The sequence below is a fragment of the Gopherus evgoodei genome, chromosome 10, assembly GCF_007399415.2.
Source record: "Gopherus evgoodei ecotype Sinaloan lineage chromosome 10, rGopEvg1_v1.p, whole genome shotgun sequence".
NCBI lineage: Eukaryota > Metazoa > Chordata > Testudines > Testudinidae > Gopherus > Gopherus evgoodei.
In genome coordinates this window covers 40850066-40868361 of record NC_044331.1, presented here as the reverse complement: position 1 = coordinate 40868361, position 18296 = coordinate 40850066, and the positions used below count along the sequence as shown (strand labels likewise).

General features: G+C 53.6%; 1 protein-coding gene across 1 annotated transcript in view; it reads right to left on the bottom strand.

The window, feature by feature from the left end:
* Positions 1-225: 225 nt before the first annotated feature.
* LOC115658623 (dual oxidase 2-like) overlaps positions 226-18296 on the bottom strand; it is a 79572-nt gene continuing 61501 nt past the window's right edge. The window contains exons 20-38 of the mRNA XM_030577845.1: positions 17893-18030; positions 16698-16811; positions 15689-15891; positions 14611-14796; positions 13917-14142; positions 11156-11249; positions 10644-10819; positions 10235-10304; positions 7741-7919; positions 6778-7008; positions 6380-6479; positions 6029-6078; positions 5736-5863; positions 4766-4919; positions 3634-3866; positions 3014-3172; positions 2418-2573; positions 1900-2028; positions 226-435 (exon numbers count right to left, since the gene is read on the bottom strand). Coding sequence (XP_030433705.1) covers positions 313-435; positions 1900-2028; positions 2418-2573; positions 3014-3172; positions 3634-3866; positions 4766-4919; positions 5736-5863; positions 6029-6078; positions 6380-6479; positions 6778-7008; positions 7741-7919; positions 10235-10304; positions 10644-10819; positions 11156-11249; positions 13917-14142; positions 14611-14796; positions 15689-15891; positions 16698-16811; positions 17893-18030 — 2849 coding nt within the window. The 3' untranslated portion in view covers positions 226-312. The remainder of the gene's footprint in view (positions 436-1899; positions 2029-2417; positions 2574-3013; positions 3173-3633; positions 3867-4765; positions 4920-5735; positions 5864-6028; positions 6079-6379; positions 6480-6777; positions 7009-7740; positions 7920-10234; positions 10305-10643; positions 10820-11155; positions 11250-13916; positions 14143-14610; positions 14797-15688; positions 15892-16697; positions 16812-17892; positions 18031-18296) is intronic.

Below are 18296 nucleotides of genomic sequence, written 5' to 3'. Positions count from 1 at the left end.
GGGTTTCCATAAATCACAGGCCAAGCCGCTTCCCGCTGGGCAGTGATTTCCAGGAACCTGCTGCCAATGCCATGCAGATCCCCAGCCCCCTCGCAATTCCCTCCTGGGACAGTGCGGCTCCAGAAGGGCATCTCCGTGAAGCTGTGCAGGGGATGTGCCATGGACACCCAGCAGCTCCTGTCTGAAAAGTGGCAGGGAACCTTTCCCAGGACTCTGGAAGCACCTAGTTCACAGAGCAGCTGGCCCCATGGCAGCCCAGGGAGCAGTGCTCACGCTGGGGCAGGGCTGTGCGTCTGTGGGGGTGTAGGGGGGTTAGAAGTTCTCATAGTGATGCACAAAGTAGGTCTGGTCCAGTTTGTTGATCTGCTGACAGGCTTGCTCCACATTCTTGGTCATCCCCGGGGGGCCGCAGCTGAACACTCCAATCTTCCACACCTGGGGACGCAGGAAAAAGGCAGGGGCGTCAAGTAACAGAGCTGCGGAGAGCAAGGGGCTCCCCTAGCCAGCCCCCTGCACTGGCCTGTCTTGTCACACCAGCAGTCTCAGTTCTGCCAGAAGCTCGGAGCGGTTCACCCTGCTGCCCTCAAGTGCCAGCTCTGGTTTCCTCCCACCAGCAGGAGGGGTGGGTGGCTCTACACCCGCTGTGCACGGGATGCTGGGGCCACCTAGCTCACACCTCCCTTCTCTTGGCAGCAGCCTCCCTGGTTTGAGTCCAGGAACTGACCCGTGTGCACACATGCTAAGGGCAGGCTCTGCCCTCAGGTCACAACACGGTCAGCCCAGTGCACTTGTACCTGCTTGGCCTGCACCTTGCATGAACGCCCCCCAAAGAGACCTCCCTTTAGGAACAGCTGCGACCTCCCCAGCGAGATGGGGGAAACAAAAGCCGCGTTTGTTTCTCTGTTCACAATGAGCCTCTTTCCCAGAGCGTCTCAAACACCCCAGCTGGAATTTCAGCCGCTGGCAGCGCCAGCAGGCTTGCTGCAACCACGTCCTCACCCATCAGTGGTGCACTGGGCAGTACCAGGTCCCATCCCCCTCAGAGTGGGACTGTCCCCTTTGGGGCGCTTGCTACTGTTTTTGCCTAGTTTTCACAATCCCCAAGCAATGGGGCTCCCCCAGCTGGGCACATCCCTCCATCTTGCCAGCTGGTCAGCCACAAGACACATCAGTTAATTTCATTCCACTGCTTCTAGTTGGGCCTCTGACATCCTGCCCCGTGTTTGCACACATGCAGGTGGTGGCTCGTCTCCGTTTGCAGAGCAGGGCAGAGCTGGCTCTTCTCAGCCTCCCTCACCCATCAGTCCCTCCCCAGGTATTCTCGTGGCTCTGCTGTGAGTGTGGCTGAGTTTTTCGGTACTTTCCCAGCTATGGGGTGTGCATGGTCTCTGCCCCAAGGCGAGAGGACACTGTGCGTGCAGCCCTCAACCATGTTGGTCTTTCACTGGCCTCCATCAGTCCAGGTACTTTGGGGATTACTGGCTGGGTGCCAGGCTGCCAAGCCTGTGTTCCAAAGGCTTTTGACTCTTGCTTTGCAGGGGCAGGGCTCACAGATTTTTGTAACCCTTTGGTGTCAGGACTGGGGTCTGCCCAACAGGAATGGTCAGGAGGGAACATGGGCCAGTGACAGGATCAGCCTGGACCAGCTGGCATGAGGCTGCCATTTTCCCTGTAGGTGGGACTGGCAGACACCTCTCCCCTCCCTTGGCAAGGCTTCAGGGCAATCACCGGCCCAGCCCCACCCTTTGGCTATTTGGGAACGTTTTCTCCTGGCCCTCTGGAGCTCCCAAGGCTGAACACAGGGTTCCCCGGGTGTCCCCCAGCATGCTGCTCAGCTGCCAGCTCCTACACCCCTTGCTTGGCAGAGATCGGTGGGGGCGAGGGCCAGCCGGCACTGACCTGGGGATGCACCTCCTGCAGGGACTTGAAGAAGGGCACAAAGGGGGGCCGCCCGAAGTGCGTGATGGAGCGTAGCCCTGTGAACAGGCTCCGGTTCAGCACCTTCTGGAAATGCCGCTCGCAGATGTACTGAAAGGAGAAAGGCGCCATGGGTCAGGGAGGGGAGAGGGCAGGGGCAGGGCCTCTCAGCTCTAATGTGGCCCAGAGGAGCCGAACTAGCGTGAAGCAGCACTGGGACCAGGGACACAGCACTGGGACCAGGGACATGGCACGGGGGGCAGGCCCAGCACATACTGGCACTGGGTTCAGGGACATGACACGGGGGAGGCTGCCCCACCACAGAGGAGAGCGGCCTAGCCCAGAGCGGCACTGGGGCAATGGCTAATCACCTTGTGCTCTCTCTTAGTTGGGTCCTGCCCCTCTAGCCTAGTCTTGGCAGAGGTGAAATTGGCCCTGCCCTCTCCCATACCCAGACCTCCCCGTGGCACAGAGCAGCAGCCCTGGTGCAGGGCACTCACCAGCATGGTGGTGCGCAGGTCGAACTTCTCAGCCAGCTGGGTGATATAGATGTGCACAGACACCAGGTCGTGCCGGTCGTTCTCCTCCACCTCGCGGATGATGTCAGCCAGCCACTCAAACTGCCGCTGGGTCCGTGTCACCCAGATGAAATAGATCTGAGAGCACACAGAGAAGTAGCTCACCAGCAGGGCCCTAGTGACCTCAAGCCAAATCTCCTGCAGCCAGCCCCCATGCCAGGGAATCCCCTGCAGCCAGCCCCCGTTCCCCAGGTCCCCACAGCTGGCCCCACCCTGGGGACCATCCATAGCTGGTCCCACCGGGATTGGCCATGAAAGGTAAAATTTCTGCGCTAAGGGAGGTGATAGGTGGCAGCCCACAGGGGGAGCACTGAGAGTGCTGGGCAGAGCTCACGGCGCTGGTCAGTGAGCGTTTCAGAGCCTCTGAGGGAATGGCTTGGGTCCCAGAGATGTGTGCAGGGCGAGGGGACATCGCGCTGCAGCTGTCTGGGAGCTGTCGTTGTCGGAGGTTCCTCCCATGTAACCAGGGCAGTGAGAGGAGGGGCCCAGGGAGTCCCTCGCACTCTGTGGGCTCTCACCTTCTTGCACGGCATCTTGGCGCTGACCGAGGACTTGAAGACCAGGTCTTTGAGGATGGAGGCGAAAGGAGTCACCCCGATGCCTCCTCCCACCAGCACAGAGACTTCAAACTTGTTCCACTCTTGGTGGCCCTCGCCGAACGGCCCGTCCAGATAGAGCTGGAAAGGAGCCAGCAGTTAGCAACGCTGCCCTGCCCGCACTGCTGTCTCAGGGAGCAGACCCAGCTAGCACAGTGCAGAGCACCCCAGGATGAGGGAAGAGGACATTTTACAAGCAGTGCCCGGAGATATCTGATGCCCAGTTGGGGCAGACAGAAGCCAGGCTGGCTATGTTTCCTTGGACCGTCCCACACACAGCCAGTGGTAATAGAAACCAATGCACCGGCTGGGGTAGGATGAAGGACTGGGTCAGTCAGCCAGGAGAGAGACTTGTGGCTCCAAAGAATCTAGGTGCGCTAATCCAGAGGCTTAGATCTAGGGAGCCTGAGCTCTCCCCTCTCCTCCTCCTAGCCCACACAGCAGGTGCTGGCGCTCTGTAGTGCTCAGAGGACTCCACTCTCCAGAGATGTGGCTTTTTCGCCCATCCCCAGACTCACAGGGGAGGAAACACCCGGCTGTACCTTGGGATATCTGCCGATTTCAGCCACAATCTCAGGAGAGTACAGCTCCCGCAGCCGGGTGGTCCAGGGGCCTGCAGCTCGGATATGTAGGCTCAGCGCGTCCTCGTGGGGTGCAGAGGTCAGGGTGAAGGGGTGGTATTCATTTGTCCCCAGCGACAGGCAGGCAATTCGCACCCACTGCCCGGACTTGTAATCAAAATCCTGTGGCCGCTGGAACTTGAGATAAGTAACGCCTAAGAGAAGGGCAAAGGTTTCCTTAGCATCTTTCTTAAGAGAACTGCTGCCTGCTCTGTAAAATCGACTTCCCCCTGGTCTGAGCCGCGAGGCTGCTGCACATAGCTCCTTCCTGGGTGGGAGCTGCACATGCACAGAACAGATGCTCCAATGCCCACCACGCCGCCAGGCCCCAGGCGGGAGCGGGACAGCAAGGGAGGGCTGAGATTGGGTGCAGGGAGAGTCCGGCTGGGTGGCGGTGAAAAGTGGTATGGCGCTCCCAGCAGAGAAGAGCTTAGCCCCCATGGGCAGGGCAGCCGAGCAGGCTGCCTGGAGGGCAATGCCAGAGGGAGGCTCCTGGCAGCCTTGTGAGCCTGTGTCTGCTCCTGTCACTGGGCACGGTTTGGTCTCCAACAGAGACCAGGAGATGGAGGTTTCTAATAGGTGATTTGGCCTGGTTTCTCCTTTTCTAGCAAGTCTTTCCCATTGGTAGCTTTGATCCTAGTCAGGCAGGTATCTGGGGCTCAGCTCCCACCCCATGAGGCAGGTGTAATGCCCTCCCCTGCCAGCCAGGGGCACTGGGAGGGGGAGCGAGTCACCACATTCACAGTGCTTGGAAGGTGCACCAACATCAGGGCGCAGCCGGCTCTCCTGTTCCAGCAGCAGCGTGGAGACGTACATTCCAGCGCCACTGCCGTGTCCGATGGCCTCAGACTTCAGCAGGGACCTATCCAGGGACACAGGCCTGGGTCAAGGCAGCACAGGCCTGCCCCGGCCAGGCGGAGGTGGCTAACCAGGGACACTAAGAGCTCCAAGGCTCCAGATCTCTGAGAAAGCTGGATATACCCCCCATGCCTGCGAAGGGTCATGCAGACTTCCTGATACGCTAGCACCCCCCAGGGAGCCGTCCCCACCGTACCTGAAGGAAGGAGCTCAGCTTTCAGCACACTCATCTCCACCTTCTTCCTGCTCAGGCTGATCAGCTTATCTGCCCCGTAGATGAGAGCTGGGATGATGAAATAGATGTGGAAGCGGGGCTGCTGGACCAGGCCGTAGCTGCCATGGATAATGACCTGGGAACACAGTGCCAAGCACACCCACGATTTCAGCGCTCAGCACAGGAAACTGCTCGGTGTTAATGTGCCCCAAATGGAGCAGCATGATGGCAGAGCCACCCAGTGGGCAGTAAGGCTAGGGTAGAGGAGCCCTGAGCAGCTGTAAGCTATGACAATAATCATCCCTACTTCTTTGCAGCCCCGTTCTACAGATGGGGAAACAGACCCGGAGCAGGGACGTGACTTGCCAAAGGCCACCCAGCAGACCAGTGGCTGAGTGCAGACTAGAACCCAGGTCTCCTGAGTCTCAGGCCCATGCTCTACCCACTAGGACCCACTGTCTGCCACACGTGCACTCTCTCTGTTTGCAAGGTTCCAGCACCTGCACGTGCTTTCTAACCAGGGCAGCTTGGTGGCTCGTGGTTCCATGCTACAATCTCTGGGTGCTGAGTGGATTTGCACCTCTCTCCTGTACTAAAGCATATTCTCTATGCTACCAATAACATTCATTCTTCCAAGTCCTCACTAGTCCACAAAACATTCACCTCCCCTCTGCTCAGCCGCCCCTTCTGCCGCGCGGTTCTGGTCCTGCAGTGAGTGGAGGATAATAGGAACTCTCACCTATTGAGTATAGGTTTGCACACCATGCTCACCCCCACAGGATCTGCGGAGGTGAAAGACTGGTTGGGAAGCCCATCCACTCCCTGTACGTCCCTCCAGCTCCTTGCTGACGGCTGTGAGGAACACACTGCACCAGGGACAAAACAGGCCTGGTGCCCAACAGCTAGGATCAGCACAGAGTGAAGCTGGGCAGCAGGACCCCAATCCACGTACCATGATGTAGAGCAGCACGTAGAGGTGGTGCGTGATCCAGAACCCCCGGAAGCTGATGCGCCGGAAGTGGTGGGAGGCAAACACATACATCACTGCCAGAATCACCAGCAGCAGCACCCCGGTCATGCCTGCCAGAAAGAGGGTTGAAGAACGAAGGCAAAGAGTTACCGGAATAGCCTGTGCCAAGAAGAGAGCCACCTCTCACTTGGAACCACCGGGGTGGTCGGTGGAGGAGCTATGCAGACACTCCCCCTCCCCCCGAATGCCTGGCATGCACGGATGGTCACCCTTACCTGGGATGGTCTCGAAGAACCACCAATAGTACTTCTGGGGCAGTTGTGACCTAGAGAAGAAAGAGATGACTTAACCCTCTGACATCTGATCACAAACTTCTCCACAGAACAAACCAAACACCCACTGGCTTTCCACTCCACAAATGGCCTCTAACATCATCATTTGGGGATGGTGGCCGTCCACAGACTGCAGTCTCCCCAAGGATATCACCTCCCAGGCAGGTTGGACGAGATCTCTCAAGCCATCTAGCTCAGACTTCTGCATCATACTGTCCTTCATCCATGGTCTTACCTAGCTGCTCCTCAAACAGTTGTGCTTTGCCCAGGGCAAGGCCTCCAAAATACACTCACCCATCATCCATGAAGACGTTGGAGAAGAGGCAGGACAGGATGCTGAGTGGGCTGACCGAGAAGATATAGACATTCACTACATGGCCCCCGGTGTGGAGAACTGCAGGACACAGAGACAGCAAATACATGGTCACGCGCCATCATATAGCTGTGCTTGAGAGACCCTAACACACGGCCGGAGCTAGGCAACCAATGAGTGCTTTGCAACACAGTGGGGCCCGCAATGTTTGCCCGGGTATCTCTGTCTGTGTCTAGGGGGTGGTCAGTCCCGAACGGCATGGCCCGTGTCTGACTCTGGCTGTGCAGGATACACAGCAGCTGGCTTTGGGGGATGTCTCATTCCCTGTCAGTATCAGGGCCAGGGGGATTCCACCCCTGACCCCATGTAGCCAACTCACTTGAAAAGATCAGGGCCGCCATAGCAAGCCAGCGATGGAAGTCCACGGCGGCGTCAAAGGGGATGTAGCGGTTGAGGAAGGTTTCGCGCAGGAAGGTGATGAGGTTGCGGCACATGGTGAGCAGGATGTAGGAGTACATGAAGGAGATGCTGGCTGCTGCCCCCCGGGAGATGACGATGCCCACAAAGGTGGTGTCTGCAATTCCTGTTGCTGGTGATGCAAATGCATAGTCTGGGGACAAAACGGGGCAGAGCGGTTACACACAGGGCGAGCACAAGAGAGTGAGGGGGAGGAGCTCACTCCCTCTCTGTGTCTCCTTAATAGAGGGGCAAGAAACCAGCTCATTTCTCCAAAGGTAGGGGGAGCAGGAATGCAAGGGTGGGCTAGTGGGAGGCTGGTTATGACTCTCTGATTCCGAGGACCAGGCTGTGCCAGTTCCATCCTGAGCCCGACCATAATGTAGAGCACCCTGGGGCATGTCTGAACTTACACCCCTCCTGTATGAGATACTAGTGGAACGCCATGCCAGGGGAGGACTGGCGTAGTGGAGGGGGACTCTGCCATGTACCCTATCTGCCCCCGGTATGCCCCTCCATGCCAAGGTAGGGGCCGCAGGTACAGGAACTAGCTCTGCTAACTTTATGCCAGAGGAAAGAATGTCACGCCGGCTGCTTATGGCCAGAGTCAGGCCCCTTTGCACTGCGGGCGACAGGGACAAGTCTCACTACAGTCTGGCTGAGGACCTCCATTCTCCTTGTTGTTTTGATGTCAGTGTGTGAGTGTGTAACTGGTTCATGGACTCCCCTCACTTTCCCAACCCATTACCGTCCCCATCAGGCTGGCCTAGCACGCAGAGCCCTGCTCCCGGCGCACTCCCCAGAAGGACACGTTCCTGCTTCTCTCCTCCCTGGATGGTGGCACTCTGGGCTGCCCCGTCAGCAGGGGACGCTCTACACTACTCACAATATGCTCTCTCTGCAAACACGCCAGCAGTGATGGCGGAGAACAGAACCACGCAGGCAATGTGGCGTCTGTAATTCTCGATGAAACGCTTGAACTGCTGGATCTTCTGGTGAACTTTGCTCCGCTCATATTTTGTCCTTTGGGCCTCGGTGTATAAATGTGGCTGGCGAGATGTTGCCCTAGAAAGAACAGTCGTCAGCTCCCGATTAAACAAGTGCAGCACTCTCCCCACCAGATGGAGCGCAAAACTCCAGCTGACTGCAAGCGAGCAGGGCTTAGATCAGCCATGGAACCACAGGGACCCCGCGGTTCCTTAATGCCACTGAGCGCGCAGGCTCCGTGGGGCATAGACTTTTTCGCTACATGTCTGAGCAGCAGCTAGAGCGTTGGCTGGGCTGGCGCCTCCGCTCACTCCTGTGATACAGCTAATGAATGAGAGTAGTAAGACAATGCAAACATGTGTCCAATGATGCCAGCTTGCAGAGTTATAACAACAAATAAACAGATCCTTAAATAAAGGCAGATAAGGTAAGCTTTAAAGGGCAGCCATAAAAGGATATTAATTACAGTAACAGGAAACCTGAGTGACAGCACTAAGGGCAGGGCAGAAGGCTGGGAACTCCGAGGGTAGGTCAGTAAATTCACAGGAGTTCCAATGTTGCTGCAAGGCGTGTTCCTTCCCTGGGTGATGTTTGGTGTCACTACAGCTGCAGGTTTGGGCCTCGCCCCTCTCCCACTCATGGGGAGAGAGTTGGGGTGAACAAGCAGAGGTAGGGAGACCATACGTCCTGTTTTGGTCGGAACAGTCCCTTTTTTAAGCTCTGTCTCAACTGTCCAGACTTCTTTGGCAAGAGTGGGCATTTGTCCCATTTCCCCTTGGCAGCCCCATGTAGGAGGAGAGACAGGGATTGGGTGAGAGGCAGGCTCGAGCGAGCAGTGACACCAGCCCCAGCCTCGCGAGGGGCAGGGAAGGCAGGCAGGCAGGCAGAGCACGGGCAAGTAGCGACACCAGCCCCACAGGGAAAGGAGGGCCAGGGCTTGGGTGTGCGGCTTGGGCCAGCCCCACGCACTGTCCAGTCTTCCCTTTGGGAAATACGGTCACCCTAAGCAGAAGCCCCCAAAAGCAGGGAGGTGATGTGCGGGAAGTCCCCCACCCAGGGGAGCTCAGGACTGACCTAGCTCAGAACTGCCCCCGACCCCAGGCCCAGCTTCGCTTGGAGCTGCTCAACCAAAGGGACACGTTCCTCACAAACCAGCTCCTTTTCCGACCAATCCGACTGGAGTCGCACTGCAGTCAATGGGCCGGATTCTGACACCCTTACACTCACAGTGCAGCCACTTGTCCTTGTGTAGGTCCACTGAAATTAGTGAGGCTACCCCAGGTGTAAGGTACTACTCAGCCTGGGGAAGGGCATCAGAAACCGGTGCTTGGTAGCTGCGTGTGGCATGCAGGGAAGGGCAGAGGTGCTCAAGCCATGCTGCCATCCTACCCAAACGCCAAAACTGGCAGCTGCTTTCTTCCTTCCTAACGGGCCCCTGAAGTTTCAACTGGATCCAGATTCCTTCTTCATTTCCTGCCCTAACTGGTGTTTTATTTTATAATCCAAACCAATCTGCTACAGAGTCGTGCAGCCATAATACACATGACGCTCCAGGGCCCTTTTTACTGTCACCGTCCATAGAGAACAGCTGCATTAGCAAGGCATCAGACAGGAAACAGCTGAGCCAGAGCCTGACCCGTCAGCCAGCTGGCTCAGAGGCTCAGGCTGGTGCCCAAGGAGAGGGGGTGGCATATGCATTTCTTGCCCATTCTCCTCCCCAGCCCTGGCCTCTTGCACTCCACAAGCTCTGCCGTGGTTTCGAGCTGGGGCTTCCTCCCTGGTTGGGATTGTGCTGCCAAAAGAACTATTTATATGCCAGAGATGCCTCTGTGGATAACCTGCGTAGCACAGCTCAGAGCCAGATGTGAGGGAATGAGCCTTTTGAAAGCAGCCCGGCAGGCTGAGGGAGGCCACAGCATGCCAGGTTCTCATGCAGCGGGAGCCTGGCAGGCTGGGTTATTGCATGTTTACACTGCAGTGTAAGGAGCCAGACTCCCCAGGCCAGGGGAGCCAGAGGGCTCCCCAGAGCAGAAGGCTGCATGTTCCCATGATGCAGTGTAAGCCTGCGGGTTCTGTACCAGAATTCTCATGTGAAATCCAGCTCTTGACGAGCTACCATGTGAACTCAGCAGCTAGCAGAAGCTGGAGTCAAGGGGAAAGACAGAAGGGGCCGTGTTCTCCCTTACTGGGCCTGCAGCTGGCCTGCTCCCAGACACACGCTGGAGCTTCAGAAGCAGCCATTTGCCTTCCCTCTCTCCCCTCATCCTGCTGGGGCAGTGTCCGAGTCTGAGCATGTGCGTGAGGAGGAGAAGGGTTGGGAAGACAGAATGCAGCAGCAGCAGCACACTGCCTGCTAGCCAGGGGCAGGCCCCAGGCCAGTGGGCTCAACTTACCCATTGGCATTGGCCCGGTTTATGAAGGAGACGCGGTTGCTCATGTTTTGCCTGAACACGTCAGGAACTCCTGTGGGAAGCAGAAAGGACAAAAGTGTGACACGGAGACAGCGCTTCCAGAAACACCCCAATCATGCCCCTGGGCTCTCTGCTTGGCTGGCAGGGGCTCTGCTGGAACGGGCAGCCTGCTCTGCTCAAGAGAAGGGCCAGCATGTAGAGTCTCTGCAGCAGAAGGCAACCGCCCCACCTTGTAGCGAATGGCACCTCTGTGGGTTGCGGCTGGAAAAGAGATGCTGGAGGAAAAACAGGACTTTGCTCTGCCCTCCAGTGCCAGCCACCCCAAGCCCAGCTGAGTGCCGCAGAAAGGTCACCTGGACTTTCTTTGCTCTTTGTGTCCCACCACGCTGACCTTTGATGAAGAGCTGGGTGAAGCGCAGCTCGCTGTCATGGTCTCGCAACATGTAATGAAAATCCTCCCACGTCAGCTCCTGCTTATCCTGAAAGCCCGAAGCTTGGAACATGGACGCAATCACCTGCTCCATCTGATCGCCCGAGAGGCAATTGTTGGAGATCTCGATGAAGGACCTAGAGCAAAGGGACAAAGCTGGGAGCTGCAGAGCAATCAGCTGACTCTCAGAGGACGAAAACACAGGCCTGGCTGTGCATAGCATATGCTAGCAGCCCTGGTGGGGTGCTGGTTATAGAGACCCCTGCAGGGGATGTGGCAGCACCATTACTGGAGCCACTTCAGATGAGACTGAACCGAGCATCAGGATACATCCAGGGGTTCTCAGCTCTGAGTACTGGACCCAAGAGTTTCACACTGGACCCCCAGAAGTTGAAACACCTCAAATGAGCAGCCACTTTTGAGAAGGCACATGCTGACTACCTAGCCAAGTGCAGCACGGACAGGAGAAATACCTCAGCATCCTGAAGAGCTCTTCCTTGGAGAGGAAGCCATTCCCGTCAACGTCGTACATGGTGAACATCAGCTTTGACTTCTCCTCTGGGGACCCTGTTAGGGAAGAAGATGGATGGAATAAGAAATACTTCCTATTTCTGTAGTTCCTTGCAAATTAGGGTCTCAAGGCACTTTACAAGGACTGAGGTGGGGCTTATGGGACCTGCGGTAACACAATCTTCATTCCATCTGAGAAATTCCTGCAAAACAACACACTGCTAATGTTACTTGGAATTTGTAAGCAAGTTTGTTTCAGCTGCGTTTGCTGCTCCTGTGTGTGATTTCTCTAAATGCTGTCACACAAGCGTTACCAGCATGAAGAGACATGAAGAGAAATATCTTACGGCTTGAATAACTGAATGTTCGTCAAATGCAAATTCTTTATGACATATTTGAGTGTGAAAGTCACAATTCACACTTGTGTTAGTTAAGGACATAACTCATCATGTCAAGCAGCAGAAACAATTCCCTATGTTTACTTAAGTACCCAACAGGGCACAAATTTTGAATATTCCCAATGAGCTCCTTCTTAATGAGCTCCCAACCAAAGATGAATTGCTGTGGAAATCTGCAGAGATTCTGACTAATGAATAAGTCTGAGACCTTGGCTACCTGTCTGCAGACAGTTTGCAAAGAGAAAAAGAAGCACAATTTGTCAAGCAAAATTATTTGTTGTAAATTATTCTCCTAACCTGTGCAGAGCAAAGATTTTCTGGCAATCACCATATCTAGTGTGTCAGTTACCATATCTCACCTCCTTATCCCCTCCCAGTGTCTCAATTAAAGTATTATGGCTGTGCATTTCTCTCCAGCCTGGGGGTAAACTGGGGCAGAGTCTGGTACTCTGGCCAGGAATAAAATCACATTTATTTTGGAACCGAGTGTCCACAGAGGCAATTATTCTAGAATAGCTGCTGGGAATAGCCTTTTCTGGTCAATTTCCCCATGTAGACAAGCTCTTTATAAAGCTTCCAAATGCACCCAGTATAATGCAACACCACCCAACTTCCCTCCAAGGAAGCTACCCATTAATGATCTGGAGGATGGCGTGGACTGCACTCTCAGCAAATTTGCAGATGACACTAAACTGGGAGAAGTGGTAGATATGCTGGAGGGTAAGGATAGGATACAGAGGGACTAGACAAATTAGAGGATTGGGCCAAAAGAAACCTGATGAGGTTCAACAAGGACAAGTGCAGAGTCCTGCACTTTGGACGGAAGAATCCCATTCACTGTTACAGACTAGGGACCGAATGGCTAGGAAGCAGTTCTGCAGAGAAGGACTTAGGTGTTACAGTGAATGAGAAGCTGGATATGAGTCAACAGTATGCCCTTGTTGCCAAGAAGGCTAACGGCATTTTGGGCTGTATAAGTAGGGGCATTGCCAGCCGATCAAGGGATGTGATTATTCTCCTATATTCAACATTGGTGAGGCCTCATCTGGAGTACTGTGTCCAGTTTTGGGCTCCACACTATAAGAAGGATGTGGAAATATTGGACAGAGTCCAGTGGAGGGCAGCAAAAATGATTAGGAGGCTGGAGTACATGACTTAGGAGGAGACGCTGAGAGAACTGGGATTGTTTAGTCTGTAGAAGAGAAGAATGAGGGGTGATTTGATAGCTGCTTTCAACTACCTGAAAGGGGGTTCCAAAGAGGCTGGATCTAGACTGTTCTCAGTGGTACCTGATGTCAGAACAAGGAGTAATGGTCTCAAGTTGCAGAGGGGGAGGTTTAGGTTGGATATTAGGAAAAACTTTTTCACTAGGAGAGTGGTGAAGCACTGGAATGGGTTACCTAGGGACGTGGTGGAATCTCCTTCCTTAGAGGTTTTTAAAGTCAGGCTTGACAAAGCCCTGGCTGGGATGATTTAGTTGGGAATTGGTCCTGCTTTGAGCAGAGGGTTGGACTAGATCACCTCCTGAAGTCCCTTCCAACCCTGATATTCTATGATTCTACCCCCAAAAACTGCCTGACAGTATATAAAATGATAGTATGAAGTGGTCATGGGATGCCCCCCTCCCACTGCCTCTTGAAAAGACAGCTGCAGTTTGCTGTAGCTTTACCTGTATGCCAGTGCATCAGAAAAACAGATTTTGAGAGTCACATCACTGGCCTCCTGACAGGTGGAGTGATACCTATTCATGGTAGCTTCAGAGACTAACTAGCCAAACTTTGCCCACCAGCATTGACAAAGAGAAGAGATTGCCTTCTCTGCATTAGCAGCTGAAGGAGAAATGCTGTTCTGGTTGTTCTTGTTAATTAACAGGTAGAGGTCACTCTCTGCCTGCGTGAAACTGGGGTAGAAACTTGGACCCCAGTTTAAGAAAGCAGTTATCCTGTGTTAAATCCATTCCTATTCAGGACAACAATTGAGCACACATTTAAATTGAAACACGTAGTTACGTGCAGGCCTCAATCAGGATCTCAGTCAGCTACTTCTTACACACATCATATTGAGAGGGATTTGGTCACACCTGTGTTCTGAGCTTGAAAGAATTTGGCTGAGGCACCAATGGACTTCAGTTACTACACAGGGACAGTACCTTCACTTTGTGTTTCATTTGATACATGGACCATGCCAAGGTTCAGCTGAGCTGTGATGGCTGATAAGCAGAGTGTGGACAAAGGAGGAAGCTGTTTAGCTGGGGTTCTGACTGCAGCAAGATGCTTCCTGTTAGCAACGTGAGTCAGTGACTCTCAATCCTCCATCAAAGTCTCACCTTTCATGAAGACCACCAAGATGTCCAGAAACTCTCGGAAGGAGAGATATCCATTGCCATCTTTGTCAGCAAGCGAGAACATGGACTCCACAAACATGGACTGCGGTTTGAGCCCCAGCGACTCTGCAAACTCAGCCCGGCTCAGCTCACACTTGAGAGATTCTTTTGGTGTCAGTGATGTTTCAGAGTTGAGGTCTCCGGCATCCGACTTGTCAATGTCCAGCACCTGCGATGAGAGAGGCAGGCTGAGGGTTAGTCCCATACTCAGCACTCAAACAACAGAACCACCCTAACCCACACCCCTTCCATTCCATACAAACACTGGTGGTCTCTGCCCAACTCTTAGCCAAGGCTTAATAGCAGATGCTCTGGCAAAGTCTCCTATGACTCCCATCTGATGGTCATTATTATTGCAATACACACTGGAGAGCATTTACTGGTACAGTGTACTCATCATGCTGTCATGCAACAGCCTCTTCCTGGTATTAAACAGCCCAGCACTGCCATTTCCTCAGTCTTCTGTAAATAACAGGGATTCTTTACTGTCAAGCAGATTGGCAGCTTGTTCCTGGTGTGTGGTTTGCCTATTATGGTGGCCAACAATAACAGTAGTGCCTAATGCTTAGTCAATATAAATAGCTGCCCTCCATTTACTGGAGTGCTCACCACACCCATGTGCTGGCTTGGTACATACCTGAGCAAATAAATGTCTGAAGAAAGTCTCCAGGATCTGCTTCCTCTGCTCTTTGGTCACAGCCCTCTTCAGCAGGCTGCGTTCCGTCAGGTCAGACACGTTGAGAGACAGTCCGTTCCTCTCCAAGTAGTCGGTCAGCTTCCGGACAAAGTCACTTCGCTCCGCCTCACCATTAAAAATCAACACCTGGAGGAGCAGCCCCCAAAGAATGAACCACTGAGCTGGAGCCATTCTCAGCTGGGCTGGGAGTGGCACTCCACTAGCGTGTTAAAACCAGGCTAAAATGCCAAGACCCCAGCAGCAGCCCCAACACCACTCACAGCTAATCAGGCTCTTGCTTGAAGATCTCATTTCTCTTTCCTCTTACGTTCTCTCTATGCCTAGGCACATGAGCCCAGCTTCCAACCGGCAAGTTCCACCCAACCAGTGACATTTCTATTTCTAAGGGGATTGTTTGAGAGAAGGCTACAGCTTCTTGTAACTAAAGATCAGAATCTACGGGGCCCACCTGAAGCATTCGCTGTGTAGGCCAGACCATCAGACACCTCTGGACCATTCCTATGGAGCTCTGGTTGTTATTTAGACAGGCAGGCATAGCCACCATTAAAATGTTTCATGCTGCACATACCAAAGAATGGAAATATAGGATCCAAAATACCACGTGAGATAAAAATGCCTCCTATGGACTCTGGAGTTTCCACCTGTTTGATTGGTTTACCAGCACTAAGTAGAACCCTGATATTTCTTTCGTGCATCTGTGGGACATGCATGCTTTGGAGCCTTGGAGCGTCATGTTTACTAGAAATTCAGTTATTAGACCTCACAGCTCTGGGCAAAAGGCTTTTTCAGAATGAGTACAAAGCATTGGTGTTATTATCCACTAGCCTGGAATCCCCAGTGTAAGGCTACTCCAGCAATAAACCCAGCCACCCCTGCCAAAGCATTTATTTTGGGCTCCCAAGAACACATCACCAAGGGAGGTGCAGGGTAGGGAATTTATTCTCTGTGATTGGCACAGCCAGGCAGAAAGAAAGCTCAGAGGCAATGCCAAGCACATGTCATGTGTCCCATTACATACCAGGTCATACTCTTTGGGAATCTTCAGGAGCAAAGCTTTGTTCCCTTTGTTGATGGAGAGGACCATGTCCACCTGCTGTTGGTTTTTCAGACTGATGCTGCGGAGCACGGCTCGCCGGCTGTCCAGCACTTTGATAATCCTGTCTGGATGAAGCTGAAGGTAGATGAGACTGCTGTCTGTCTTGGGACCTAGCCACTCAAAGGCTGGCGGGAGAGGAAGCAGGGAGTTGGGTCAGAATGGTTGTATGTGAGTATTAACAAACACCTTTCTTCACTGGGAGAGTGGCCTACAAATACATCTACTGCTGTATGAGATGGGCAACAGAAGCCCCTTATTCCTCTGCTGATCAAGTGGTCTATCCAAATTGCAGGGCAAACTGTACTGCTAATGGGCTCAACTCTGGTATCATGTGGACTGGTTCTGTCTGGTATAATTCCATTGTCTTCAATACAGTTACTCCTGATTTACTTGAGAGAGATCAAGGTCAGGTCACCAGGTTCAATTTTTAAGGACTGGAGGTCCTTATAGAGCTGGAGGTCTTCATTTCATAGAGGATATGTATTATTCAGTAACCCAGATCTCCTACTGAATCACAAGGCAACACCGAGGGCAAAATTCCCTTATCCTATCCACATGGCTGTCAGAGCATCAGAGCTGAGATCACTCATGCAAACAGGAGAGGGAGATTTTACTCTAACTGGGCAATGCCAGAGAGAAGCCCCATAGCTTCCAGATCAAATGCCAGCAGCTTGCTCTAGGGCCAGCCCCAGAAGCTGCCAACTGCCCTCACGATGCCCTGTACCAGAGTTTCCCTCCCAGCTCCCAGCTGAAGATGAGCTGCATGAAGAAGGGTGTCAGCTCCATGCCAGCACTGTCCTAGACAGTAACCCATGCGGACAGCAAAGGGGGTTTGGTGGATGCATGACTTGGAATACAGAGGAATCACCCAACTCCAGTGAAACGGAGGTTCCACCATGCTCCCCGAGCCAGCCGAAGGTCCCCGCCTTACCCTGCACTCCCTCGCCCGACACCTCTCTCCTCATGCTGGGGTTCGCTTTTCTCTGCAGCCTCTTGAAATCGCGCTTGCGGAAAGTAGCGACGATCCAGGCAACGAATAAACTCACTAGGGGAGCAAATGAGCAGGAAAGGGAGAAATGAGATAACAGAATGACACAGGATCACCCAGCTCCTGGCAGCTCAGCCCTAGTGGTCACCCACGAGGGCTTACAACGATTCCCATCTACCACTGGGGCCTGGAGGGAATGTGGCATTGTTCCCCTCCCCCCTACGGCATGTTTCAACTGCAAATGGCTTTATTTAATCAAGGGTTCCAGTCACATTTGTGTCTCTTAGGTGTCACAAGTACTCCTATTACTTCTGTGGATACAGACTAACACGGCTGCTACTCTGAAATTTGTGTCTCTGCCTCCATCTCCGGCATCGCTAATGTCCCACCAAAGACTCCTGCTGCTGCTAGGACCAGAGAGTCACACAACCATAGATGTGTCAGACTAGAAGGGACCTTGAGAGGTCTTTTGGTCCAGCCCCTTGCAGGACCAAGTAAACCTAGACCAGCCCTAGCAGCTGTGTGTCCAACCTATTCTTAAAAACCTCCAAGGACGGGGATTCCACAACCTCCCTCGTACCCTACTCCAGAGCTTAACTCTCCCTAGAACTAGAAAGTTTTTTTCTAACATCGAACAAAAATCTATCTATCCTGCTGCAGTCTACGCCCATTGCTTCTTGTCCTACCTTCATCAAGACAGGACTATCAGATTGTCTAATCTGACCTCCAATCAAGCACAGACCCCTAAATGCCACCCAGCCAACATCTAAGGTATGTTTCCCCATTAAACATGGCCCCAGTGTCACAGGGGACCTTGGCGTGGTGAAGTGACTCTCAAGTGCAGCAGGAACTATCATCCTGCAGGCTGCTGAGCATCCTCCTTCCCCAGTGACTGTGATGGGAGCTGAGAGTGCTCAACATCTCTTGGAGGTATTCCATTCCAGCCAGGACTGGGCCTTTTCAGAGCAGGGGACAGCACACAGCTGCAGTGGGCCAATTCCCAAGGGCGGCCGAGTGCATGCAACTCCCGCTGATGCCAGATGGCGACACAGGGTGCTCAGCCCTCAGGGGGATTTGGCACAACAACCACATTTAAGCAAGGAGTAAATAAACAAAGAAAGCAAAGACCAGTGCAAACCTAAAGGAAAACAGCAGAGGGCAACTAGGATAAGCCCAAATCCAGCTCCGCTGCCTTCAAAATAGTCCAGCACTGTCATGGGTGTGCAGTTTGCCAGCTTTTCCACAGTCAACTGCTGGGGCTGAGGACATGGATCCGCTGGTAGGCAGAGAGAAGATAGTCTGAATGCCATGGTGCCAACCCAGCTCATGCTTGCTTTGCCTCTCTAGGAGCACACTCACGATGGGATGATGAGAGGGCTTCTCTGGAGTTTGGAAGGGTTGCCCTAAAGCTTGGGAGGTCTTGGGGGAAAGCTCTGGGCCCTACATTTAACTCCAACTCAGAATTTTAGGGGCCAGATCCTTGCTCTCAGTTACATAAGTTCCAGTCCCCTGGCTGCTGCACCCATTTTACTGAATTGGCCT